The sequence below is a fragment of the Chiroxiphia lanceolata genome, chromosome 17, assembly GCF_009829145.1.
Source record: "Chiroxiphia lanceolata isolate bChiLan1 chromosome 17, bChiLan1.pri, whole genome shotgun sequence".
In the NCBI taxonomy this organism is placed as follows: domain Eukaryota; kingdom Metazoa; phylum Chordata; class Aves; order Passeriformes; family Pipridae; genus Chiroxiphia; species Chiroxiphia lanceolata.
The window spans coordinates 1,210,870-1,235,177 of NC_045653.1; the positions used below are offsets into that span (position 1 = coordinate 1,210,870).

At 55.0% G+C, this 24,308-nt stretch overlaps 3 protein-coding genes across 4 annotated transcripts in view; all 3 read left to right on the forward strand.

Annotated features, from left to right (window-relative positions):
• Positions 1-5,641, forward strand: part of LOC116795336 (fer-1-like protein 4) — a 37,851-nt gene extending 32,210 nt beyond the window's left edge. The window contains exons 41-45 of the mRNA XM_032704984.1: positions 766-864; positions 1,126-1,367; positions 3,193-3,470; positions 4,098-4,198; positions 4,706-5,641. Of these exons, the coding sequence (XP_032560875.1) occupies positions 766-864; positions 1,126-1,367; positions 3,193-3,470; positions 4,098-4,198; positions 4,706-4,886 (901 nt within the window). The 3' untranslated portion in view covers positions 4,887-5,641. The remainder of the gene's footprint in view (positions 1-765; positions 865-1,125; positions 1,368-3,192; positions 3,471-4,097; positions 4,199-4,705) is intronic.
• Positions 5,642-7,882: 2,241 nt separating this feature from the next.
• On the forward strand, positions 7,883-19,193 carry LOC116795340 (arf-GAP with SH3 domain, ANK repeat and PH domain-containing protein 2-like). Its single transcript, XM_032704989.1, has 17 exons — positions 7,883-7,958; positions 8,147-8,247; positions 9,575-9,644; positions 10,072-10,159; positions 10,630-10,678; positions 11,017-11,180; positions 11,411-11,544; positions 12,181-12,272; positions 12,511-12,688; positions 13,558-13,643; positions 13,985-14,100; positions 15,792-15,859; positions 16,297-16,404; positions 16,534-16,735; positions 17,161-17,300; positions 17,950-18,072; positions 18,302-19,193. The coding sequence occupies exons 1-17, from the start codon at positions 7,932-7,934 to the stop codon at positions 18,374-18,376; spliced, it is 1,821 nt and encodes a 606-aa protein (XP_032560880.1). The 5' UTR covers positions 7,883-7,931; the 3' UTR covers positions 18,377-19,193.
• Positions 19,194-20,042: 849 nt separating this feature from the next.
• On the forward strand, positions 20,043-24,301 carry LOC116795352 (CMP-N-acetylneuraminate-beta-galactosamide-alpha-2,3-sialyltransferase 2-like). Of its 2 annotated transcripts, XM_032705014.1 has the most exons (7): positions 20,043-20,240; positions 21,491-21,757; positions 22,053-22,243; positions 22,520-22,699; positions 23,129-23,174; positions 23,312-23,431; positions 23,550-24,301. In XM_032705014.1, the coding sequence occupies exons 1-7, from the start codon at positions 20,184-20,186 to the stop codon at positions 23,715-23,717; spliced, it is 1,029 nt and encodes a 342-aa protein (XP_032560905.1). In that variant the 5' UTR covers positions 20,043-20,183; the 3' UTR covers positions 23,718-24,301. The 2 variants fall into 2 exon arrangements, with proteins under 2 accessions (XP_032560905.1, XP_032560906.1); XM_032705015.1 differs by lacking the exon at positions 22,520-22,699.
• Positions 24,302-24,308: the final 7 nt, after the last annotated feature.

The following is a 24,308-nucleotide window of genomic DNA, read 5'->3' on the forward strand; positions in this document are numbered from 1 at the left end:
GCACAAGGGTTTGGGAAGGGCAGGTTAATGTCTCTACAGCTGGACATGAATGTGATAGAAACCGAGGTCAGAGCTACTCATTGAGTCTATCCTTGCTGGTGGACAGATGTCCTCTGGGGACCTGAAGAAGCGAAGCTGAAGGAGGAAATCCGCTCTTTTCAAGGATCTAATGGGGCTTTTGAGATGAAGGGTCGAGATTCTTCTTAGAGGTGCACCTGAAAGGACAAGAGATAATGGACACAAATTGCAGCAAGGGAAACTCCAACACTCCAACTGCATATAGGGAAAACATTTTCCTAATGAAGCTACCCTGGAATAGGGACAAAGTGACTCAGAGATGTGCTGGGATATTCTTCCTTGGTGATATTAAAAACTAATGCAGACAAGGCCATGAGCAATTTGACTTAGTCTGAAGTTAGAGCAGGAGCTTGGAGCAGAGACTGCAGAGGTCCCTTCCTGCCCAAGCCTTTCTGTGCTCCTATGGCTTAGTAGTGCTGAGTGTATTTCCCACTCACCAGGGATTTGCTTTGCAAAAGCTGCCTGTATTGATTGTGGGTGTCTGTCTTGTACAGTTGTAGTGCTCAGGAAGGGGTCTATGCCTGTCAGCGAGACTGCTGGGCTGTGCTTGACCAGAGGAGCCCTGGCAGGGAACCACAGTGCTAAGAAGGTTCACGTCCTGCTGCTCTGCCCTTGTGGGCTTGACCTGCCCTCCCAGGCACCGAGGACAAGAGCACGTGGCTCACTTATCTCTGTGTCCTTCCACAGCTACGAGCTGCGTGTGATCATCTGGAACACAGACAATGTGATTCTTGATGATGTCAACCCAGTAACGGGAGAGACTTCCAGTGACATCTATGTGAAAAGGTCTGATGGGATCCAGGGAGAGGCCAGAACCCTCCCTGACCCACACCCTCACTGCCTTCTCTGAACCTCTGAACCTCCCTGCCTTAGCATGAGGTGCCCACTCCAGTCCTCTGCTGTACCCCCAGAGATGTTGATCCCGTATTGCTCTGGTTTGACTCTTCAACCCTTCCTTTCTTGCTATCCCCATGGAGTTCAGCCCTTCCATCCTTCTGCTCTGCCTTTGGGGCTGGCTGACAGAGGTAACTTGAGTTTCTCCTGCAGCTGGATAAAGGGTCTTGACCACGACAAGCAGGAGACAGATGTCCACTTTAACTCCTTGACGGGGGAAGGCAATTTCAACTGGAGGTTCATCTTCCGCTTCAACTACCTCCCGACCGAGAAGGAGATCACCTACAAGAAAAAGGACTCTGTCTTCTCTGTGGAGGAGTCAGAGTTTCGGGAACCAGCTGTTCTGGTCCTCCAGGTCTGGGATTACGACAGGATTTCAGCCAATGACTTTCTAGGTATGGAGTGACCTGTCCCTCACCTTGCTGGAGTATTAGAGTGTTTCCCTGGGGTTCTCTAAGAAGGGACACCAGGAACATCAGATCAAGCTTGTCAGCTCAGCAGTCACCTGGGCTAGTATCTCACATGTGAGCTATAGACAGAGCCTGGAGATACACACCTTTCCTACACAGACATGCTTGCATGCTTGTCCCAGGGCCTTGGTGTCCTTTTTCAGGGCCTGTCGCACCACAGGACTTCCAGATTCTGCTTCCTTAAAACCTTTCCAATAAACTTGCTCATTTTCCCTGCTCTTACTTAGATCTGCAGATCCCAAAGATTGGGCCAAGGAGCAGTTTTCCCAGGAGCTTATGCTGCCAGCACAGGGATTGACAACCTTTGTGAGACTATTTCTGCTTGAGTTGCAGCACCCTGTCTCCAGGAGCTCGGAGCTTCCTGGATGCTCTGGTACTTCCCAGTAATCAGACCTGCTGAGCTGGGTGTGCAGCAAGGCCTGGTGTTGGATCATCACTGGCCTAGTGATGATTCCACCCACCCTATGCTAACATAAGTGCTGCTGATTCTCTCCCACTTCCCCAAGTTTGTAGCATTCTGTTAAGTTGCCCCTTCTTCAAACTTTGACTTCCCTATTAAAAAACAACCCCTTTGCCCTACTCTCTCTTGGGTGAGTTAAAACTCTATTCTTCAAACTTCCATAGTGTATTTAAGGGGCTTTACCTCCATGAGGCACTTCCAGTGGTTCAGCCATGCTCCTCAGACACTGAAGAAAGTATTAGATAGCAATTGCAATGATTTCTGGCATGTACAATCTCAGGAACTTCTAGGCAGGAAGGGGCTTCTGCAGTGTTTATTGAAACCTCCTGCCCCAAGCAGGTAGTAGGTCGGGTTGCTCAGGGCATTTCTGGGTGAGTTTGAGTATCTCCAAGGCTGGAGGTCCCAGCACCCTTCTGGGACCCTTTTCCTGGCTGCAGCATTCTTACAATTGTCTTTTTTTGTTACTTGCAGCACTTTGTGTCCATTGCCTTATGTAATTTCATTACTCACTTCTGAGAAAAGTGCAGCTGCATCTGCTCTATAGCCTCCTTTAGGCTGTAGCAGTAAGATCTCCTCTTGTCCTCTCTTCTCTGGGCTGAACATACACGTCTCTCACCCCTCCTGCTGTTGCACATAGTCCAGCCTTGGCTATCTCAGCCACTGGTCTCTCTCTAGTTGGTTGATACATTTCTTGTGTGTACCTGTCTCACTGGAGCTGAGCAGAAAATACACACATCCCTTGGCTGCTTTTGCCAATACAGCCCAGGACATGATAATGTTGATTTAGTGCATGGGCTCAGTGCCAAAGTGAAACAGGAGCTCATTCCAGGCAGAACAGGGACACAAGGCCAAACAAGGAAATGAACTGAGGCTGTAGATGTAAGAACTGCAGAGGTAAGACAAACTTGAAACCTTTAAAGCATTTCCCAGATTTTATAATTTTTAACTGACACTTGCAGGAATGAGAGAGGAAGATGAGCTTGGACGTGTGAGGAGACCAGGGTGGGACATGGTAAAGGAGTGAAAATAACTCACTTTACCACATGCACACCAAGCTGGCTGCATCAGGGATGAGACAAGCCCTGGGGCTTCTGCCTCTTAGTCTCTAACTCTTGAGCTAGTCCTTTCTTATGCAAAGCTTCAGGTTCTCCATCTGTAAATGTGCTAGATCCTTGCAGCAGCTGGGACCTACTTGAGGCTGAGGGAGTGTGGTGGAGACAGAAGGCCAAATATTGTGTGGGGCTGAGCTCAGGGTTTCACCATGAGGTCTCCTCTCCACTGTGCCTGCAGGCTCCATCGAGCTGAAGCTGCATGACATGGTGAGGGCAGCCAAGAGCTCTGAGCAGTGCACCATCAGGATGGCCAAGGAGAATGCAACACCTCGCTTCTCCATCTTCCGAAACAAGCGCATGAGGGGCTGGTGGCCCTTCATCAAACTCAAAGATCAAGAAGATGAGGAGAGAGAGGAGAGGGAGTGCAAGAAGAAGAAGAAAAAGAAGTGGAGCAGCTCAGTCAAACCAGAGGATGTGGAATTCACAGACCCCAGTGGGAACAAGTACCTCCTGACAGTAAGTGTGGTGCTGGCACTGGGGAGCAGAGCCAGTGTTTGGCCTCTGCCTTGACATGGCAACCTGTCCTGCATGCACATAACCTACAGAGTGACCCACCTCGTGCAGGGTCCTGGAGACTTCTTCCATCTGCTACAAATCCAGCACTTGGTCTACCCAGAAATGCCAGCTGCCGTGGCATGCAGGAGTGTCCAACTTCATATATTCCTCTGAGCTTCCCATGGAGCAGTGCTCCTTAAGGGGTACTATCACAGTTTAGGAATGGTATTCCTCAATTTAGTGTTCCCACTGAAACACCCCAGACCATGCATCCATCCCCCCCTACTCCTGCTTGTGGGTCCCCAAAGGTGAGTTTTCTCAGTGCCACTGTGGGAGGCTGCAGACAGATCCAGGTAGCTGGGGAGTTCATTACAGTACAGTTCCTTGGGTGCAAAACAGTTAGCGTCTGATCAGGCCACAGTTTCCACTGGCTGTGAAGTAAGAGACTGTAGCTAATGAAGAAAAAAGCTTAGAGCATCTGTAAGTGGAAATGGGAGAAAAGTACCCAGTTGTGGCAGGCTGTATGGTCAGCAGGCTGGGCTGTGAAGCCACATAGGCAGCTGTGGCTCAGACATGTTCCCCCTCCAGGGTAAGGTGGAAGCAGAGTTCCAGCTGTTGACTGTGGAGGAGGCTGAAAAAAGTCCTGTTGGTTTGGGCCGGAAAGAGCCTGAACCCCTGGAAAAGCCCAAGTGAGTATCTGTGTTACCACCTTTAGCATGGATGGACAGTGCTGTGTTCTCAGCAGCTGTTTGCAAGGAGACTGGGAGCATCTGCTCAGGAAGCTGAGAGCAATCCCTGGGGCCCTGGGCAGTGGGGTCTGCAGGACTGGGACTGCCAGGGCTTCCCAGGGCTCAAGTGGCTCCACATGGCTTGTTTCTGCAGCACCTGGCCCAGGGCTGATCTTGGGACAATACTCAAGGCAGCTGTGCCATGACATTGCTTGTGCAATGGGCAGCTCTGTCTGTGTGAAGGGACCCCTTGGCCCTGTTGGTGCAGGACAGCTCTGCAGGGCTGTTCTGAGGAATCCATCCTGCTGCCCCCGCCATTTCCACAGGCGCTGCAGCACCCGAGGGGATCCTGCCTGGAAGCAGCAGGAAGAGCTGGTCATGAGAGTAGCAGGACACCAAAGCAGAGGGGCCAGTTTGCTGCTCTGTGGATTGAGCTTGTGCTTATCTGTTCTTCCCTTCCTGTTCTAGCCGGCCAAAGACATCTTTCAACTGGTTTGTGAATCCCATGAAGACCTTTGTGTTTTTTATCTGGAAACGGTACAAGAAATATATCATTGTGCTGTTCATTGTCACTGTTCTGACCATCTTCCTGGTTCTTTTGATCTACACCATGCCTGGATACATCAGCGAGAAGATCATCAATGGATAAATGCTCTCCAGCACAGGACTACTCAAAGACAAGGGTGATTGTGACAGGAATTGAGATTGGACCAGAAAGTTTAATAAACCCCTGCAGGTTCAGAGGCAACCTTCAGGGTGAGAGACCTGCAGAAGCAGCCTTTGGGAGTCACATTTCATGCTGCATAGCCATGAGATGCAAAGGAACCAAGTGACCAACCTGCTATATTAGGCAAACTCCTTGAAAGACAGTTACAACTTCGGGGGGAAAAAAATTATTCATTGTGGGATTGGAGTGGGAGGATGGGAAAAGGGAATCTGCTGGGCACAGACATAGCAGCTGAAACCAGCTCTGGCCATTGAGGGTGATTCTGGCAGAGATGGGGCCATGCAAAGCCATCCATGCCCTGGCTTGACAATACTTGGCATTTACCAGACCTCTGCCTGAAGAGTTCAAAACACAGTGTACAGGGGGAGAGTGGGTCTGGTGTGGGGTCCTGGTGGAGGTAGGACCTGAAAGACCTTTGAATGGAGCTCTGCAGGGAGAAGGATGACAGAGACAAGGTAGCCACAAGCTTCCTGCTGTGCCAAGAGCACAGGAACTTGGTGGTGGAGTTAGCTCTGGGTGTGGTAACACTCTCTAGGATATGGTCTTTCTGGTTGTAACTCCTTACAAACTGCTTAACAACTTTTTCTGCGTGTGCTGTGTTGGAGTCAGGCTTGCTTCAACTTCATTTTGGGTCTTCATTTCCTCAGGAATAAAAGCTCCTTGGCTGCTCTCTCTGATGCTGTTTGTGGTTTGTAGCTGCTCTCTGGAGCTGGGGGACAAGGTGCTGCCTGCAGTCCTCAGTGCCCCTTCACCTCCCTCCTGGGTTGCACAGCAACAAGGACAGCAGGGGGTCACGAGCTCCAATCTGACTTTGGTGCTGGGCTGATGTAAATTAAATGAAACTTGTTCTCAGCATGGTCTCTGGTGCCCTGGGGCTCCTGTCATCTGTACAGACAAGCCCTGATGTGATCTGATTTCAAGTGGAGGTATTTCACCCAGAGTTTTGACAAGATAGATTCCTTCTGAGAGGTCTCGTCCTGGTGCAGGAGATGATGCCCAGTGGGACAGCTGCATTTCCAAAGAAATTAACTGACAGTGGGGTTTTATAGCAAAGGCACCTGCCTGATTGCCTTTTGAATGGGGCAGGAATGGAGTAGGTTCTGGGGAGGAAACTGTCTGGGCAGAGGCAGGCAGGTAGGTATGAAGGTGGTGAGGACTCTGGCTGGACATGAAGCCAGGAGTGAGTGTGGTGCAGACATGGTGCTCCCCCGGGGGGGCCAGAGCAGCCACAGATGGGGTCCCCAGAATGGCAAACAGGGAGCTCTCTCTCCCCCAGGGGACCCTTGGGCTGCGAAGTGGGGGTGAAATAGGCTGCAAAGGGCTCAGCCATGCACCTGCTTGGGGCTACAGCAAGGCCCTGGGGTGTGACAGTGCTGCGTCACCCCCAGTTTTTCTGCCTTCACAAACAGTCCCCTTTCCCCCCAGCAGTGCCCTGTCCCCCCCAGCACACCTGGTGCACTCCAGCAGCGACTGGTCCATGCAAACAAACTCGGTGGGCCCCAGCACGCCCAGTGCACACCCCCAAAACAGCCCCTTGGCTCCTTCAGCCACGGTCAGACACGTTTCCCACCACACCACCAGGCTGGGGCTCCCCGTGACTTAAAATTGTGTCTGCCTCAGGCTTCCTCCAAATATTTCAGTTTATAATTGTCCCTGGGGTGTGCAGATGTGTGTCTGTGTGTGCACACTGAGTGGGAGGGTGGGGGAGGAGCTCTTCACAGCTATTAATCATTAATTCCTGATGCACAGTGGTCCACGGAGGGGAAAAAAGGCAGCCATCACTGGGAGTGGGAAAAGTATAGGGCCATTCCCCAGGACACAGAGTAGAAGGAACAAGTGTAAAGAAGTGTACCAAGGAGGCACAAGCCTATTCCTCTGCCAAACCTCCAGCTGCTCTGCAGATGTCCAGATTTTTCATCTATGCTCTTGGCTTTCCATGCCAGCTGCTGCCAACTGAAGCTCTTAATGTGTTTCCTCAGGGGCAGGTCCTGTAAGCTTTGTGACCTTTAGCATTTGACTTTGCGTTCTGTCAGTCAGACGTGGCCTGGAGACGGGAGGCTGTTCTTCCAAGTGGCAAGGCTTTCAGAGACAGTCTGAGCACTCATGTCCCAGGGGCTAGGACGTCCTTCAAGTACAGTGGAGCGTTTATGTTGTTTTCCCAGCATTTCTAGATCTCTGTTCCAGTTTGTTTGGTCTTGTTCATCTTCCTCCACACTCCAGACTTGCAGAGTATCACCCAGATACTGCATCACCGTCACTTGTACTCGTGTCTCCTGGTCCTGTACTGCAGGTCTCCTCTGGGCATCTGTCGCTCTGTTTGAATCAGTCTGCTCTAGGTGTGTTACCCTGATTGTTCTGTAATTTGTAATGATTCATATTAAAAGTCATTATGTAAATAACAAAAAGAGGGGAGGCACCACCCCAGAACAAGGTAACTGAGCACAGCAAGCAGCATCTTACAGATCCATCATGCAGACAACCCCCCAGGCTCTGCTTCAGGGGCACATTCCAGTGCCAAGGTCTATCAGCTTTTGATAACTTGAAGACCTTTTAATTTTTTAAATTCCTGATGCTACCAAGAGGAAAAAATAAATATCTAACAGCTACTACAGTGTGACCTTCAGGCTCTTGGTTGCTTTTATACTGCAAACAGCTGTTTTCACAGGAAAATGCAGAGTGCTGGTGCTGGGACATGCCTACCTCCCTCCTCACATACCACATACCAGGGCACTGCAGGGGAGAGCAGAACCTCCCACGGCAGGAATGGGGCTCAGTGAGTCCCACAGAGCAAGGGGTCAGTGAGGGCAGAGAGTGGAGTGGGGGCACCTCTGCTGCACCCGGGAGGAGGAGTTGGGGCAGCTGAGTCAGGAGCCTCCTGCTACCATGTGAGAGGCTCACTGTGCTCCAGTGCCTCTCAGACAAAGATCAGGCGAAGCAGCAGCTCTGCTCCCTTTGCATCAGCTGGAAATGGCATCACAGCTGGAGCAGAAGGAGGTAAGGTCTGATCCTTCATGGCACAGCAGCTGCTTATGTAATGTCTGCCTGCTGATACCAAAAGCTGTGGGGTTTCTGGTGAGCTCTGGGGGAGCACAGGGTCCCTGGCAGTCCTGTGAGGCCATACTCTTGGTTGGCAGTGGTTTTGTTGGGGTGGGGCCTTGCTGCTATTTCTCTCCTTCTGCCAGGACCCTGGGAAAAGGCAGGCAGGACACAACATGTGCCAGCTACAAGGGACCAAGCAGTATGGCACAGAGAGGTCAGGGACCCTCCTCAAGAAAAGTGATGGGTAAGTTGGGATCAACATTACCCTTTCAATTGTACTTTGGTGACTTGGGGCCAGATTAGGGCCACTGAAACCAGCCTCCTTTCCCTGGCCACAAGGCAGAGGAACAGGACAAGCACTCATGAAGGTGTGTTTGACACTGTCCCAGCCTCCAACAGCTTTCAACACAAAGCTCCAAGCAGCCTGTGTCCATCATTTAGCTGTGAGGACATTCCTCTCCCCTGAAGCTGAGCAATGTCCTTTCAAACCCTGCAAGTGCTGGGGGTGAGGACCCCTGCACACACTGTGAGGAGCCAGAACCAGCTGGCTTTCCCTCCAGCAGGGATCTCTCTGCCTTCATCCAATACCCCGAGGTCTTGTGCTGATGGAGGCAGGAAGGGTCGGTGCCTCTCCCCCTCTCCCAGGCACTCTTTGCTTTCCAGAACCTCCTCCATCGCCTCTGCTCCAGCATGAGGAGACCTGACCCCTCTGCCCTTCCTGCTGGGAGATGCTCAGGGGTGCCATGGGGATTTATATCCAACCCTGGTGATGTTTTATGCTCTCTTGTCCCTTCCCATCCTCCCCAGCCCTGACCTTTGCCTTTCAGACCCCTCTGCCCTCACAGTTCAGTACTGGGCTCAGATCCCTGATGGTGAGAATTAGGGGAAGGAGAAGAAATGTGGGGTGACTTAGACACAGCATGGGTGTTGGAGAGGGCATTGTGGGCCAGAGGGCAGAGAGCCAGCAGGCACTCTTCCAGGAGCTGCAGCCTGAGTGCCTGGAAAGCACTCCACTGTCTTTGAAAAGAGGATCATCTCCCACCAGAATGCTTGCTGGGAATCACAGGGGTCTTATGCTGAGAGACTTGCATACCTGGAAAGGACCCAGAAAAACGTGAAACTGTACAGAAAATAATGAACTCAGGAGTCTCCTTCACCACAGGCTGAAGTATCTCCTCACCCTGTGGATGTATCTCTCCCACCTCTCCCCTGTGTGACAGTGGCAGGCACTGGAAAGCAGCCTGTGGTCAGTTTGGAGCTGAAGGGCTTGGATGTTTGCTCTGCTAGCAGGTCCTGCTGCCCCGACTGCTGCTCTGCTCCTGTATCACCACCCAGCAGTGTGGGGAGCTGCCCGTCTGTACAAACCTGCCTTGTGCCACAGGACAGGTCCTGCCCAGCTCAGAGCAGACTGAGAGCAACAGACCCAGTTTGTGGAAGCTCAGCTGTGTCTGCTGAGAGCTGTGGGCCTGTGCTGGGCCTTGCATGGCTCTTGCCTGTGTCAGTGCTGCACTGTATTGCACGGCTGCTCCTCCACGTGCCTGTCCTTCAGTTCACCCTCCACTCACTTCCAGGTTGAGAAAAGTCTGGCAGAAGAGGAAATGCACTGTCAGCAATGGCTACCTGACCATCTCTCACAGCATGGTAGGAACTGCTTCTTCCACTCTGCTCCTACTGGGAGCTGCTCCCTGCCCCTCAGGGTCTGCAGAGCCTGTTGCTGCTGGGCACTGCAGTGGCTTCCTGGGGCTTGTCAGGGCCCTCGTGCCTGCTGCTTACCCTGCTGGACTGCCCTGGCACGGGAGCCTTTCTCTTGAGACTGAAGTCCCTGCAACCTCCAGAGTGTTAGACAAACACAGGAGGTCCTTGTCTGCCTTTGTGCATGGAGGGGATGAGCTCGAGGACCTGGCTTCAAGCATGGGGTGGCTGTTGGGAAAGAAACGGTCTGTGTCACTATTTCTTGCATTGCTCCTGAGAGCTGAGCCCAAGACAAAGTGCTGGGTGTGTGTTTGTCTCCAGAGCCAGGTGGAGCTTGTCCCCACAGCACTGAAGTGTTTCCTCATTCTGCTTGCAGCTCAACCGCCCCCCAGCCAGGCTGAATTTACTGACCTGCCAAGTGAAGCCAAACATGGGTGACAAGAAATGCTTTGATCTGGTTTCCCGTGAGTGCTGGCACCTGCCTATGGATCCTTTGGGAAGGGCCTGAAGCTGGGGCAGTGCTTGGCACTCAGAGAGCCAGTGCGTTCAGGGATGAGGGGAAGCTCTGCAGCTCTGGGCCAGCTTGGGGGATTACCCTGGGGAAATTGTGCCAGGAGGCAGATCTGCTCAGGAGCAGTGATGCATACATGGGGGGTGAGGTAGAAAACACTGCTGTGGGGCAGTACAGGGTGCCTGGAGACCACATAAGTGTATTTCCTGGACTGCAGTTAAACTAACTCCAGTATCCCCCCTTCCTGGTACAGGAGCAGGTCCCTTTGCTTGGGGTGCACTGGGCAGGGGCTGTCAGCCCAGCTGCCTGGGCTGGAGGTTGCTCCCAGGTCTGCTGAGCCCAGCTCAGGGGTGCTGTGCCTTGCCCTGAAGGCTCTGCAGGCAGGGTGGACCAGCAGGGTGTCAGGGTGTCTGTGTGTTTCAGACAATCGCACGTTCCGCTTCCGGGCCGAGGACGAGCAGGACTGTGTCATGTGAGTATTGCAGTGCCAAAAAACACTGCCCTGGCTCCGATGACAAGCTGGGCTGTTGGCTAACTGAGCAGCATGGGGAACCCCTTGGCCAATGCCCTTTGCATCCTGACTGTGCCCAGTCTCTCTGGGGGAACTGCCGGTCACAGAGAGGACACAGAGCTGGGGGGACGCTCCTGGCAACCAGTTTGCTGGCAGAGTCCTGGGCAGGACCTTTGTGTGTAGTGGCTGCTGCACAGACTGGGGCAGACTGGGATCTCCCCTGCAACAGTGGGACAAGCACTGCTGCCTTTCTTGCCCTGCCATGAACCCTGTTCCTAATCTGCTCCCTGCCCTTGCAGCTGGGTGTCCGTCCTCAGCAACAGCAAGGAGGGGGCACTGAACATGGCCTTCAGCAAGGCCCAGGGTGGAGGGGAGAGCAGCCAGGAGGAGCTGACCCGGGCCATCCTCGAGGAGCTCAGAGCCATGCCCGGGAACAGGGAGTGCTGCGACTGCTCTGCCCCAGGTGACAGCCAGCCCATGGTCCTGAGGCTCCCCCTGGCCCCGTGCTCCCTCCCCCTGGACAGGCACTGCTCTGCCCTGCCCCAGTGGCATCCAGCTCCTGAAGACCTGCAGGCATCTGGGGTCTTCCTTCTCCCCTCTGTCCTGCTGAGGAGCTGTGCCATGGGGTGGTGGTGGGCCAGCAGGGAGGAGAGGTAAGAGATACACACAAGCCCCATGGTCTTGTCCCTGCAGATCCCTCTTGGCTCTCCATTAACTTGGGCATCCTGATCTGCAGTGGGTGCTCTGGGATTCACAGGGAGATGGGTGTGCACCTCTCCCGCATCCAGCCGCTGTCTCTGGACAAGCTGGCAACCTCTGAATTGCTGGTAGGATGCTGCCAGAGTGCTCTGTCCTCAAGCCTCTCTTGCTTCTGCTGAGGCCTCTTTAAAACTAAGTTAATTTTTACCTGTTAAACTGATCCATACCAACCTGTAATTCCCAGGGTTTAGTGGTTATTGTGTCAGGGATTGTCATCTTCAAGGAGGAGAGGAGGATCATTTTGCTGTTGTTGAGTCACCTGTCCCCTCTGCTCATCTGTGTCCCCCAGTGCAGGGGAGCTGTGGGGCAGGGCCAAGCTGGAACTGGGGTAGGGCAGAGCATGGGGCAGACAGGGACTTGGAGACTTTGCATGGGGCTGCTTTAGGGCTACAATGCTCTCAGTGCTCATGGGTTTGGTCAGGCTGTGCTGGGAGCTGCTGCTGGGGAGCAGGGCAGGAGAAGGGGCTTTTTGCAGGGTAGTTGCTTGCCCAGCTCTGAGCCCAGGGATCGACTCTGGGGTTGGTTGTGCTGCTGGAGTTGGGAGTTCTCAGCAGCAGGAGGCAGAGCAGAGCCTCCAGCCATTGGACACACCCATCCTAGTACCCCTTGGCATCCCCTTGATACCTGGCCAGGATCTCAACCTGGAGCTTCCTCTCCATGGCTGTTGTGTGTCCCATGTCACCTCTTCCTTGGCTGTTTTGCAGCTGGCGAGGAATATCGGCAACTCTGGCTTCAACAATGTTATGGAAGGAAATCTCCACAACCTTTCCTTGAAGCCCACTGTTCACAGTGACATGTGAGTCGCTCTGCAAGAGCTGTTTTTCTGTGGGAGGTTAGATACCACTGAACACACAGTTCAGTGTGCTCCCTGCAGTGACCAGGACCATGGCACTGCTCAGCCTCCTCCCAAGACTGTCACTTCTCTTCAGGAGCAACCCCAGGTGGCTGGGGCGGATGGAGAGGAGGGAGGGGGGCTGACATGCTCGCTGGGTTGCTCTGTGGTCCCTAACTCTCATTTGGCTGGTCTCTGCAAGGGCCTCTCGGAAGGATTTCATTATTTCCAAATACGTCAAGAAGAAATATGCCAAGAGGAGCCCTCCTGTTCAGCACTCTGCCCTCCCAGGAGCCGTGAAGGACAAGGACATATTTGCTTTGCTCCAAGCATATGCACAGAACGTGGACTTGAGCGAGCCTGTGCTGGCCCCTCTGCAGGTATGGCACCCACCCCAGTGGCCCTATGGCAAACAGCTTTGCTCTCCAGCCTGTTCACAAGGGTCCCTGTGCCTGAGAGAGAACAGAGTTTTCTGATGAAAATGGTGCTTTGTATGAGCCGGAAGCAACAGGCAGACTCAAGCAGGGTGAGGAATGTCACAGTAGAGGAAGGATTTTCTGGCTGTGACCCCACAACCCTCCTCATGCTGTGTGTGGAGGGGACAGGAGTCAAAACCACAAGCCCAAGGCTTTTCCAAAGCCAATTTGTAACTGAGATTTACCTGTAAACTTCTGAGTGGATTTCCCCGGGACATCCAAGTCTTGCTGTAGGCTGAAAAATCAGGGCAGCATTTTTTCCTGCAAAACCTCAGTGTGGGTCATTGCTGTAAGCGGAAGAAGAGAGTGGTGTTAGGAATTCAGGGAATCCCTGGAGCTGCAGGCATGCTGCTGGTGAGTGTCCTCAAGGCAAAGGAGCAAAATGCTGCAGTGAGCAAGAAGCACTGGGATATGTTGGGACAAACTGGTGAGTGAGAAGCAGTTCTGCAGGGAGCAGCTGTTGCACACCCCAGGGCTCTGCTGCGATCCTGGGCTTGGCAGAGTTCAGCTAGTGGCCTGGGGCCAAAAGTTACCTTTAGTTGCCACGGTTTCTAAATGCGAAAAGGGGATGATTGATTCTTCTTCATGAAGGCATAAACTCACCATTTTAACTAGGTTCTCACCAGCCCTGGTGGCCTCTGAAGAGACAGTTAAACTTACTCATCTCTCGGATTTTAAATGTGTCAGGACAGCCCCAAAGGACAGGGCTCCTGCTTGCAGTGGCACTGCAGGCACACACTGTCTCATCCTTGCTCTATTCTTCTTGGTCATAGGAACCTGGGGAGACGATTCTCCACCTGGCAGTGCTTTTGTCTGATCAAACCTCTTTGCATATTGTTCATTTTCTTGTCCAGAACAGGTAAGTTCATCACACCCAGTCAGCTCATCATGGCTGACTTTAATGACCCCTAATGAAAGGTGCAAGACTGATGATCTTCTCCAAAATACTCCCAAAAGAAGAGAAAAATCAGCAGGGAAAACCTGCCAGCAAACAAGTTTTAGGTTGGGCTTGGGGTAACTACCCCTAGATCAGAGGGATTCCCTTGTCCCCCGTGGGTTGAGGTGTAACAATGGTGGTGACCACCTGTTCTCCAGGTGAGGTGGGAAGCAGGACACGTGTGCTCTCACCAGGCAGTGTTTGCTGGGGCTGGGGCTGGTGGCTCTTCCTAGAGATGCTGACACTGTCCCCCTGTGCTGCAGCAGGAGCCTGGTGCAGCAGACGGCAGAGGGGAACACGGCCCTGCACTACTGCTGCTCCCACAACAAACCCCAGTGTGCCACACTGCTGCTGAGGGCCAGAGCCGACATCACCATCAGTAAGTGGCCGTGGGACCCTGTGCCCTGTGCACATATGAAATGTCTGCCCAGCTCTTCTCTGGAAACACCTTCTTGGTCTGTCAGAGTGCCAGAACTCTCGGCTGTGGCTGTGGGGAGGGAGGCTGATGGCAGTGTGGATGGGGAGCTCAGCCTGCAGGGTGACAGCATCAGCTCTGGGCTCTGCCCATGTCCAGCAAGGTGCCCTGCTCTGACACTGCTCTGGACTGGCTCTCCAGGATCAGCAGCATCACAAACTGGTTAGGGGTGCACGTGGCCCCCCGTGAGTGGGGTGTTCCCATCTCACAGGCTCCTGCTCTCGACAGCCTGGGACAGAAGCAGTGGCTTTGCTCTCCAGCTGCGAGCAGGGGATGCTCTTCTCTGCTCCCCAGGGAGTAAACAGTTTGCTCTGGGGTACTTCTGACCCACGGAGCTTGTGTCTCTGCCCCACTCCACTGTCCCCCTTGCTGGTGGGACTGCACTGGGGTGGGCTCGCCAAGCTGGCAGAGTCCAGCTAGGTAAATACTGCCTGAGCTGCTCTGCCACACACAGCACATGCACAGCAGAAGCCAAAACAGGCACTGAACTCGTTTCCAAACCTCAATGCTGGAGCACAGGCAGGAGAACTGTCAAAGCACTGGTTCTGAGATGGTGTGTGCTGGTGCTCTGGTGCCCAGATCACAGGTCCAACCATTTATATTGCCCATAAATCTCCACATCACAGAAGTGAGCTTAAAAACTAGGATCCTGGGTGAAATGGGAGGGCGCAAGTGTTCCCACTGCTAGGTATCAGCTGAGCTGGCAGGTGCACTCAGCTTTGCCTATTGGGGCGATCCTGTGATGATCCCATTTCCCATTCCAGGCAGCACAGCAGCAGCCCCTTGGAGGACAAAGAGACCAGCAGGAGCTAGGTGTGTGTCCCCCAGCTGCACAGGGATTTGGCAGCCAAATTTCTCACTGCCTTGGCCATGCTGGGCACAGTTGGGCCTGACCTGCCTTTGCTGACTAACACTGGCACCTCAAGAACCTTGAGTCCACAGTGCAGGCCCCAGCACTGCTCTGGGGATGCTCTGCAGTCCCTTTGGGTACAGACCTCCTGCTGTTCCCTTCTCCCACCTTCCCCCTTCCCCAGAACCCTCCCAGCCCATGTGACCCCAGCCAGTCTCATGCTGCTGCTCTGCAAGGAGGGGTTTTGCATGACAGCAACACCATCACAGATGCCACCCTCAGACCTCCAAGCAGTGGGAGGAGTTGTATTTTAAAGTGAAACTGAAGTAAAATGGTTGTGGCTTGTTGGCACTTGCACTCACACATTCTTGCAGGCACAGGGACCTGGGTGTCCATTAGGCATCAGGACACACACACGGGGTCTGCTCAAACCTCCTCTGGTTTTGTAGCCTTGAGGCTCTCGCAAAGAGGTTCTTCTGTCCCTCTGTCCTCTCTGTCCTGTCTCATCTCTGTGAGTCATCGATTTACTCCTACTCCTTTCTCTCCTTATTTGTGTGTCTCAGCTCCTGTGCTCTTCATCTTCCCCCCACCATCCTTCAATGGTCTGAGCCTCTGTTCTGCTCCTGGGTGTAGGCTGTCTCTTCTTTTAGGCTTATTTTGCCAGTTGCCCCAAACACAGCACAGCTCTTCATTTCACTGAGGACAGCATGGGCTCATGGGCCTCAAGGTGCTGCTTCCCCCACAGCTAACAGAGCTGGAGAGACGGCTCTGGATGTTGCCAGGAGAATGAGACACTCCCTGTGTGAAAAGCTGGTAAGGCACTGTCTCACCACCCCTCCTGTTTCAGGACACATCCCAGCAACAGAGAGAGTGGGGGACCCACACCCATGTGGACCTGTCCACAGGGCCCCTGTGCCCCTCAGCATCTCCAGTGCCAGTGTGGGATGCAGAGGAGGGAGAGCAGGTGCTGGTCCTACTGGCACAGGGTCCCTTGGGGCAGTTTAGGACAGGCCAGGCAGGGGTTGCATCATGCAGGAGGACTTGGATCTGTACTGGGGCTGTGCATCTCCTCAGCAAGTGTGGGCTTGGCTTTTCCACATCCCGATTTGTGCATTTGGAGACCTTGGCAATGGCCCATTGCTGCTGGGGAGAACTGCCTGCAGCTGGGTGGGTGGTCAGATATGGGGCCTGTGGAGCTGGTGGGGTAGAACAGGTCTGGTTGGTCCTCAGGGAGCTCCTCTGTGCCCCAGCTGCTGCAGGCCCAGAGCAATCAATTCAACCCCCACGTCCATGTGGAATACGAATGGTGGCTGGGACAAGATGACATGTTTGAGAGTGACGAAGACCTGGATGAGAAGGTGAGGTGCTGAGGGGGGCTGGGCTGGGCCCGTGTGTGCTGCTGCGGCCTCGCTGCCTGCACTGACCTGGGTGCTGCTCTACCTCCCACCCGTACACCCTCCATCCAACCTGCAAACCCCCTTTCCCAGATGGCTTCTGAGAAGAGGGGATCTGGCCATCCCCAGAGCTGCTACCACCCCCCTGCTGCTGTCCCCCGGCCAGAGGCAGCAGAGGCAGTGCCCCAGGGTGGGTGGCCGGACCCCTGCCCCTCTCCAGCCCACCACCTACACGTGGATGTGCCACCGGCCCCCTCCCATCCACCTCCACTCCCGCCCCAGCTGGCACAGCCAGGTGAGAGCCTGTGGTGGGGTCCTGTGGGGGCCGGCAGGGTGAGCTGCTGCTGCCACAGCCTGGCCCCATCAGCAGAGTGGGGTCTGGGAGGGAGCTGGGCCCCAACAGGGTGGGAGGGTTTGTCTGGTGCCATGGGTTGCCCTTTGGGCCTCTGCTCCTCAGGGTCCAAGGCTGGCTGGTCTGACCTGGCACTGATCCCTGCTTTGAAGAGCAGCACAACTGTCCCCAGTCCCTCCCCTGTCCCCAGTCCCTCCCCTGTCCCCAGTCCCTCCCCTTTCCAGCTCCCAGACTGATGGGGTACTTGCTGCCCACACTGTACCATTGTGGAGGACCATGTTGCACCATGTTGCCTGACAGTGGTGGTTGCTGTTGTCTGCCTGTGATGAAAGGTGTGAGCAGATGAACCAGCCTGGTTTTTTTTTTAGGTGCCCTGAAAGCCATGGACCCCCTCTGCACGTCTGGCTCCAGCAAAGTAGAAGAGCCTGGCCCACACCGATCTCTCCAGGAGCCAGATCCATGTTCTGGCCATGCTTGGAATGTCCTACTTCCTCAGAGGAGCAGTTTGGTAGGTGGCCAGGGTCAGCTCAGCTCCCACGTCTGCCAGTATTTATCCCCTTTGGTTTTGACCTGAGCTGCTGCTGGCCCTAGCAACTTCTCCTTCCAGCATTTCTGTGATTCCCTGGCATTGACATCTCCCTGCTAAGTGCTGGGAACGCTACTCCTGCTGTGTTCATGATTTCAGGTTGTCAGGTCAGGGAGTGCAGTTTTAGACACAGACAAGAGTGCAGTGTCCATACTGGCCCTGCCCCTCTGGGCTGCAGGGGACACCTTTCTCCCTGATGATACTGCAGAGGCAGAGCCCTTTCATTAGGGACACCTTGCTTGGGTTGCTTGGTCTTAGGGTTGTGGTGACACAAGTCAGCACTGCTGACTCCTCACACAGACCTGCCCTGAGAGAATGGGGACCCCATACCCTGCACGGGCACATGCCACAGTCCTGGGGCAGAGGAGCAGCTGCCTCTGGAAGGATGTTCCAGCAGAAGGAGCCCCTGTCCCACCCAAACTCCCAGCAGATGATCTGCTACCTCTGCACTCCTCTCTGCACAGGAAATCTCCCAGTCTCTCATCCTTGCTCTTCACACCTTTGCCAGGGCCTTTAGGATCAGGACAGTGGTACCATTTTAGTTGTGTCTGACGATGTTCTCTCCCTGCAGAACCGACGGCTGCTCCGCAGGGTTTGTGCTCTCTACGACTGCGACGCTGACAGGGAGGATGAGCTGACTTTCCACACAGGAGAGGTCATTGTGGTGTCTGAAAAGGAGGACAGCAACTGGTGGGTGAGTGAACCTGTGCATGTAGCTGGCGCTTGGATGCACATGATCCCCTCTCCAAACATTTCCCACCTCTGTCCCATGACTGTTGCACACATTGTCATCTCCTGCTCTGCACCTGTCTCTCCATCTTTTCCCTGGTAATCAAAGGAAGCTGTTATGGGTCCAGTTCCTCATCCCCCTGAATGCCCCCGTGTTGTGCTCACTGCTCCTTTTCCTTCTTGTCTCCCCACAGAAAGGGTGGATTGAAGGGCAGCCCCACAGGCAAGGTGCCTTCCCTGTGTCATTTGTTCACGTGCTCAGCGGGTAGGAGCTGCTTCAATTCAAGAAGGAAGATCTGATCAGTTGCTTAAAATGCAATTCTCCAAGCGACCATCTGCACTTCTACTGTCCCAGCACTCGTCCCCCAGCCCACCCCTCCTCTGGGCTGTCTTGGAGAACCTCTCAGCCAGCCAAGGGGTGAGAACACAGCAGCCCACGGGCTCCACAGCAGTGCTCGTGCCTCAGCCACGGCCCTGGTGTGCTCTGCTGCCCCATGCCTAGGCCCTGCCTTGCCCTGTCCATGCTGCTGTCCTGTGGTCTCCCTGCTCTGCTCCCTGGAGCTCCCTGCTCTGCCAGTGCTGATGGAAGTGACGGCTGTGGGGGGCAGTGCTGTGCCTTGCCGGGCTCGGGAGCTGCCGTGGGCTGGACCTTGGGAATGCAAACAAGTGCTGTGAGGGCAGCATCACAGAGCTAGTACTGCCCCTAATTCCTCCCACCCATGTCTCACTCTGTGTGTGATCCAGAAAACGTGCTCTGTGGCAGCTCAGGGCACTGCCCCTCCAGTGTCTGGCTCCCCAGAAGTGGTGCAGAGGCCCTTTGAGCCTGTCACCAATAAATACTGACATTTTGTATTTTGCAGGGCTGCTCTAGTTTGAATTTCTAGATCCTTTGTCTTGGCTCCAAACCTTGCAAAGCAGAGTGTTTGACCTCCCCTTGGATAAAACTACTCACAGTTCAGCTGGCACTGCTTTTCCACTGGCTGTGTTTTTCTAGTTGCCAAGGTGCATTTCACAGTCCTCTGTCCTCTCTGAGCCAAAATCCCATCCAGGTGAGCAAAAGAAACCTGGTGAAGTGCCGGATGCACGAGGCTGTTGAGAGCTCCGTGTTGCTCTTGTCAGTGAGCCATCCCAGCAGGACACACAGGGGCAGGAGGGCAGTTCCACTCAAAGCAGCTTCTCCCACCTTCAGAGGAACTTTTTGATCATTAATTTCCTGATTTGGCCCTGGGCACATGGCCAGGCCATCCAGCCCCAGCGGGACCAGCAGCTGCCACGGTGCAGGGCTGTGTGGAGGGGCTGTGCCAGGATGCCAGTGGCAGGTACTGCTGGAGAAGGGGCAGCAGCCCTGACCTCACTGTGCCACTCGCTGTTCTCCCCCACGTCATGGTGCAACACTTCCTCTTCCCGTGGCTGTTGTTGCTCTTGCAACAAGCCCTGCAGAGGCCCCCGAGCCCGGAAGCATCACCTGCTCAGCGGCGCTTCCCCCAAGGAGGTGAGGGGTCCTGGGGACTGGCTGGGAACCAAGAGGTCATGACACCAGGAGAGGCTCTTTCCCTGTTGTGGGACTGTGGAGCTCCTGGCAGTGTTCCTTGGGGCTGAGTGGGAACAGACAGATCTGTGGGCACTGAGTGCAGCCCAGTGCAGGGGCCACACGGCTGAGGTGTGGTGGCTCGTGGCCAGTGTTTCTGGGCTGGGGAACCCCAAGGCCAGGGCACCTCTGGACACAGGGACAGTGGGGTCATTTGAGCTGCCATGGTGGTGTGGGTGTGGGTGGAGGGGTCCCATCCATGGAGCAGGGGCTGCACAGGGGCATGGGCGGGGAGATGAGGCCACTCAACTCTGCCTGTCCAGAGCCCTGCCTGCCCCAGCCACAGGTGACTGCAACAAACTGCATGAATTATTCCCTGGGCTGGGTCCCCTGGCTCTAGGCTTGTTGGAACTGCTAGTGCTGGTCATGCAGCCCCCTGCCCACTCCCACCGCTCCAGGAGCTGTGGCTTGAAAATCCCTGAGGCTCCACAAGTGCCTGAACCAGCCCAGGGACTACTGGCGCCTGGCCTGACCAGTACATCAGATGGATGCTCTTTGCCTCCACTATGGCAAATGCTCGTGGCTGTTTGCAGGAGGGCAAAAGAGTAAGTCAAAAGGATCTGTGACTGCCAGCAGGGAGGGTGCCAGGGCTGTTGGGGTTCCCCTGAGCCTGAGGGGAGAACAGCCGGCATTTCACAGCAGCTTCCTGCTTGAGAGAACTCACATCTGGGTTTCCGGAGTGCTGGTGATGACTTGTTTGTGCTTTCCCTTTCAATATGAGGTGAGAGTTTGGGAAGGACAAAGGGAGCACAGCCTGCTGCAACCACCTGGGATGGTGCAAATTCCCCCATTCTGTTCCATCTCTGCTGGTTGCCTGGATCTCCCAGGGCAGCAGTTTTGCTGTCTAGGGCACGTCCTTGGGGTCAGATTTGAGTGCAGCAGCTTGGGCACCACAGTGAGCAGGGACATCCATGCTGCAGGAGCTGCACAAAATGGTTCATGTGGAGAAATGGAACCAGTGCTGACACACGGCCCCACCCAGGCAACTGGGGGAGGCACAGGGTGCTCCTGTGAGGACAGGAGGAGTTTTCTTTCCTTCAACTTTCCCAGTACACAGGGGACACCTTCATAAACCTACTCTATTCTGTTCTCACCCTGGGATGAAGCCCGTGCATGCAGCTCTGCTCTTCACTCTTGCCTCAGCCCACAGGAGCAGAGCCCTAAGTCACTGAGCACTTCATGAACTCCCTGAGGACAAGAAAACCCTTTTCCCTTTGCCTTTACATTTACATGAGTGCTTTAGATAGAAACCAGAAATGTTCTTCCTGGCAATGCTTCAGTGCCCTTTGAGCTGCAGCACCCCAGGGCTGCTCGGGTGGGAGCTGCACTGTGCCTGTGTGTGCTCAGCTGGGGCAGAGCCCCTGGGGCTCCTCTGGTGGGGAGGTGTATGGTGGGGAGGGGCCCCACTGCTGGCACCCGACACACGTGGGGGGGAATGGGCACTGCTCCGATGGCAAGGGGGGTTTGGCTTGTGGCCAGGGTGATGATGCTTTGGAGCTTGTTCGCAGGTCAGCTTGCAGACCCTAAAAATGTTGCAGGCAGAGCAGCCCCTCATACAGCACATGCTACCACCAGCCCTGGCCGGCCCTAGGTTGGTGGCAGTGGCAGCGGCAGCGGCAGAGCACAGCAAAAATGCCTTTGAACAGTTTGAAAAGGAAATGAAAACCAGGCTATTTCAGGTCCCCCAGGGTGGGTGAGCAGCCAAGGGGTGTCCCGGGAGGGTTGGGCAGGGAGGGTGGGTGAAAAGGGCTCCTGTGGAGCCCCTGCCAATGGTCTCTGTGACATCTCACTGCAGGTGGCACGGAGGATGCTGAACCAGAGGCGCACAAAGGTGGTGCTGGCCCTGTGCCTGCTGCTGGCCCTGTGGCAGTGTTTCCGAGCCCTCATGGATGACCTCGGCCCTGTCCCTTGGGCCCCCTCCCTCCTGCACACCCCTGGAGTCCCCTGCCCTGCCAGAGCCAACAGCTCCGCGTGGTTCAACGAGCGCTACGAGGCGGTTGCAGGGCCCCTGCTGACGGGGGCAGCCCAGGAGCTCTCTGCAGATGTGGTTCAGTGGTGGCTGGTGAGTGGGCAGTGGGCAGGAGCGTGTGGCTCTTCCCAGGTTCCCTGAATGTGTTTTGCAGTGGGGCAGGACCAAGAACAGATGTGATTGGGATGAAGCGTGTGCAGAGATCCCAGCTCAGCATTTCCTCCCCCTTACCCCCACTATCTCCTGTGCTGTCCTGTACCCTTTTTCTAATATCCCATCTGTTTTTTCTGTGCTTTCCCAGGGCTCTGCTAGGAGGAGAGGGGCTCTGTCTCTCTCTGGGTTACTGGTGGGGGGCTAACGCTGCATGTCACTGTGCTTGTTCCCCTAGACCCTGCAGGGTCCCATGAATGGTGTCCAGCTCCAGGCCATAATTCGGCAGCTCTTCAGTGTCCTCCGAGCCCCGACGGGTGATGTGTTGGACCCCCCTCGCTGCAGGACTTGTGCAGTGGTGGGGAACTCGGGGCGGATGAAGGGGTCCAGCCATGGGCTGCTAATTGATGCTCATGACTGGGTGCTGAGGTGGGTGACCTGAAGAGACTTGGTCTCTCCCTGTCTTCCCAGGACCCTGGCATGCCCCAGCCATGCTGTTGAAAACACAAACCCTGTGATGGGGTGACTGCCAATCCTGCTCCCTTGAGCCCTCTATTCTGGGGCACACACTGGTTCTGTGTCACCCATGCCCACTCTTTGCTGCTGGCCAGGGTGACCTGCTGTCCATGCCTGGTGGGACCAGGAACCTGGGACCAGCACGGCATGCACCTTCATTTTGGGACACACCATCCTGCTGTCCTTTAGGATGAACAGAGCAAAGGTTGCTGGCTTTGAGCTAGATGTTGGCACAAGAACAACCCATCACTTCATGTACCCAGAGAGTGCAGTGAACCTTGGGCCTGGCGTCCACCTCGTCCTTGTCCCCTTCAAGCCCCTGGACCTGCAGTGGGTGATCAGTGCCTTCTCCACTGGAGAGGTCACACGGTGTGTCAGCTTTGGGGGATGGCATCTCTTGTGCTGGAGACCCTCTGGATGGGACAGTGTGGTCTGGGGGCCCTGGTGCCTCACTGGAGCCCTGGCTCCACAGTCCTGGTGGGACAAAGCGTGCTGGATGCATGTCTTAGCATCCCTCTGCACTGCAGTTTGGGGTAGTGGACACTGAGCTGTCCCTGCAGGGCTCAGACAGCCTGCAGTCCCATACCCCTGTAAGAGGGAGGGGGCTGTCCCCACTGTGGGGCCATAGGGTTGATGTGTCCCTTCCTAGAGCCAGGCCAGGCAATGCTGCTGGGTCAGCTGAAGGGGCTGGGTGTGCCACGGGGCTGGGTGCTGGTGGACACAGATAGCCCTGGGAACAAAGGGGCAGCCCCAGCAGTAGCAGTGCCACACGCTCATCACTGGCTTCTGCTTTTACAGCACGTATGTGAGAGTCAAACAGTTCATCAAAGCTGACAGAAACAAGGTAAAGGCTCCATGGGCTCCAGCTCCCTGGGGCAGGCAGGGCTCTGCTGGGCAGAGCTGATGGTGCTCTGCTTGGGGCTGCTGGGCTGTCCCACTCCAGCATGAGAGCAGCTGATGGCTCCTCCACTCCCCACTCAGGTGCTGATCCTGAGCCCAGCATTCCTCAAGTACATCCATGACAAGTGGACGCAGCATCACGGGCGCTACCCCTCCACTGGCTTCACGGCCCTGCTCTTTGCCCTGCACACCTGCCAGCAGGTGAGCACAGCCCGTGGGCCCCGGGGCCGTGCCCACATCGCCCCTGCTCTGCCTGTCCATGGGCTCCCGGGGTGCCCCAGCGCCCACACAGCCACGGCTCTTCCTGCCCTGTGCACAGGTCTCCGTGTTTGGCTTCGGAGCAGACAGTGAAGGGAACTGGCACCACTACTGGGAGGAAAACCACGGGGCCGGAGCCTTTCGCAGGACGAGGGTCCACGATGCCGACGTTGAATTCAGCATTATTGAGAGACTGGCAGATGAAGGCAGGATTTTATTCTACAAATGAGGCATTTCCAAGAAACTGAAGCCAGGCTGTTGGGACAAGAACAGGCAGCCCCTGTATTGCCAGCAGCTGCAATACTTGCTGCTCCACTCCACCCAACCTGGGCTCACAGACCCTGCAATCCCCAGGGTCTTGGTGCTACTTGTGCTGGTCCCACCAGCTGGGTGCCATTCACTGTGGGTGCCATTCTCCTGTGGCACCAGGGATGTTGCGTTTAGCTGGACATAGAGTGGGCGCTGGCTGGGAGGGAGGAAGGGGAGCTGGTGGGGCTGGAGGTGGGCACGGAGCCCAGGAGCTGCTGTGCCGGTGCCGGTGGCTGCGATGCCGCTGGGTGCCAGGGGGGGACAGCGGCCACTCCAGCGTGGCTGTTTGCATGACAGAGCTGACACTTCCACCCACACATGGCTTCTGGGGGAGGTCTGTAGTTGTTCTTTAGGCAGAGTGAGGGGGCATCTCCCCTTCCTGTCTTTTTATAATTAAGGAAATAATTTTTACATTGTATCAAAGAAGAAGGAAAAAATCAAACATGCTCGCAGAGACAATGGAATCAAACACAGTTGAAGTGATCTTATGTTGAATAAACTTTGAAAACAT

What these genes read in the sequence shown, in the direction of transcription:
- LOC116795340 (XM_032704989.1), top strand. Translation starts at nt 7,932, where the DNA reads ATGGCATCACAGCTGGAGCAGAAGGAG. An exon ending in CACAGCTGGAGCAGAAGGAG is followed by an intron (nt 7,959 to 8,146) that starts GTAAGGTCTGAT and finishes TCCTTCTGCCAG; the next exon opens with GACCCTGGGAAAAGGCAGGC. An exon ending in TTCCTCAGAGGAGCAGTTTG is followed by an intron (nt 17,301 to 17,949) that starts GTAGGTGGCCAG and finishes CTCTCCCTGCAG; the next exon opens with AACCGACGGCTGCTCCGCAG.
- LOC116795352 (XM_032705014.1), top strand. Translation starts at nt 20,184, where the DNA reads ATGCTCTTTGCCTCCACTATGGCAAATGCTCGTGGCTGTTTGCAGGAG. An exon ending in TCCACTGGAGAGGTCACACG is followed by an intron (nt 22,700 to 23,128) that starts GTGTGTCAGCTT and finishes CTGCTTTTACAG; the next exon opens with CACGTATGTGAGAGTCAAAC. An exon ending in CCCTGCACACCTGCCAGCAG is followed by an intron (nt 23,432 to 23,549) that starts GTGAGCACAGCC and finishes CCCTGTGCACAG; the next exon opens with GTCTCCGTGTTTGGCTTCGG.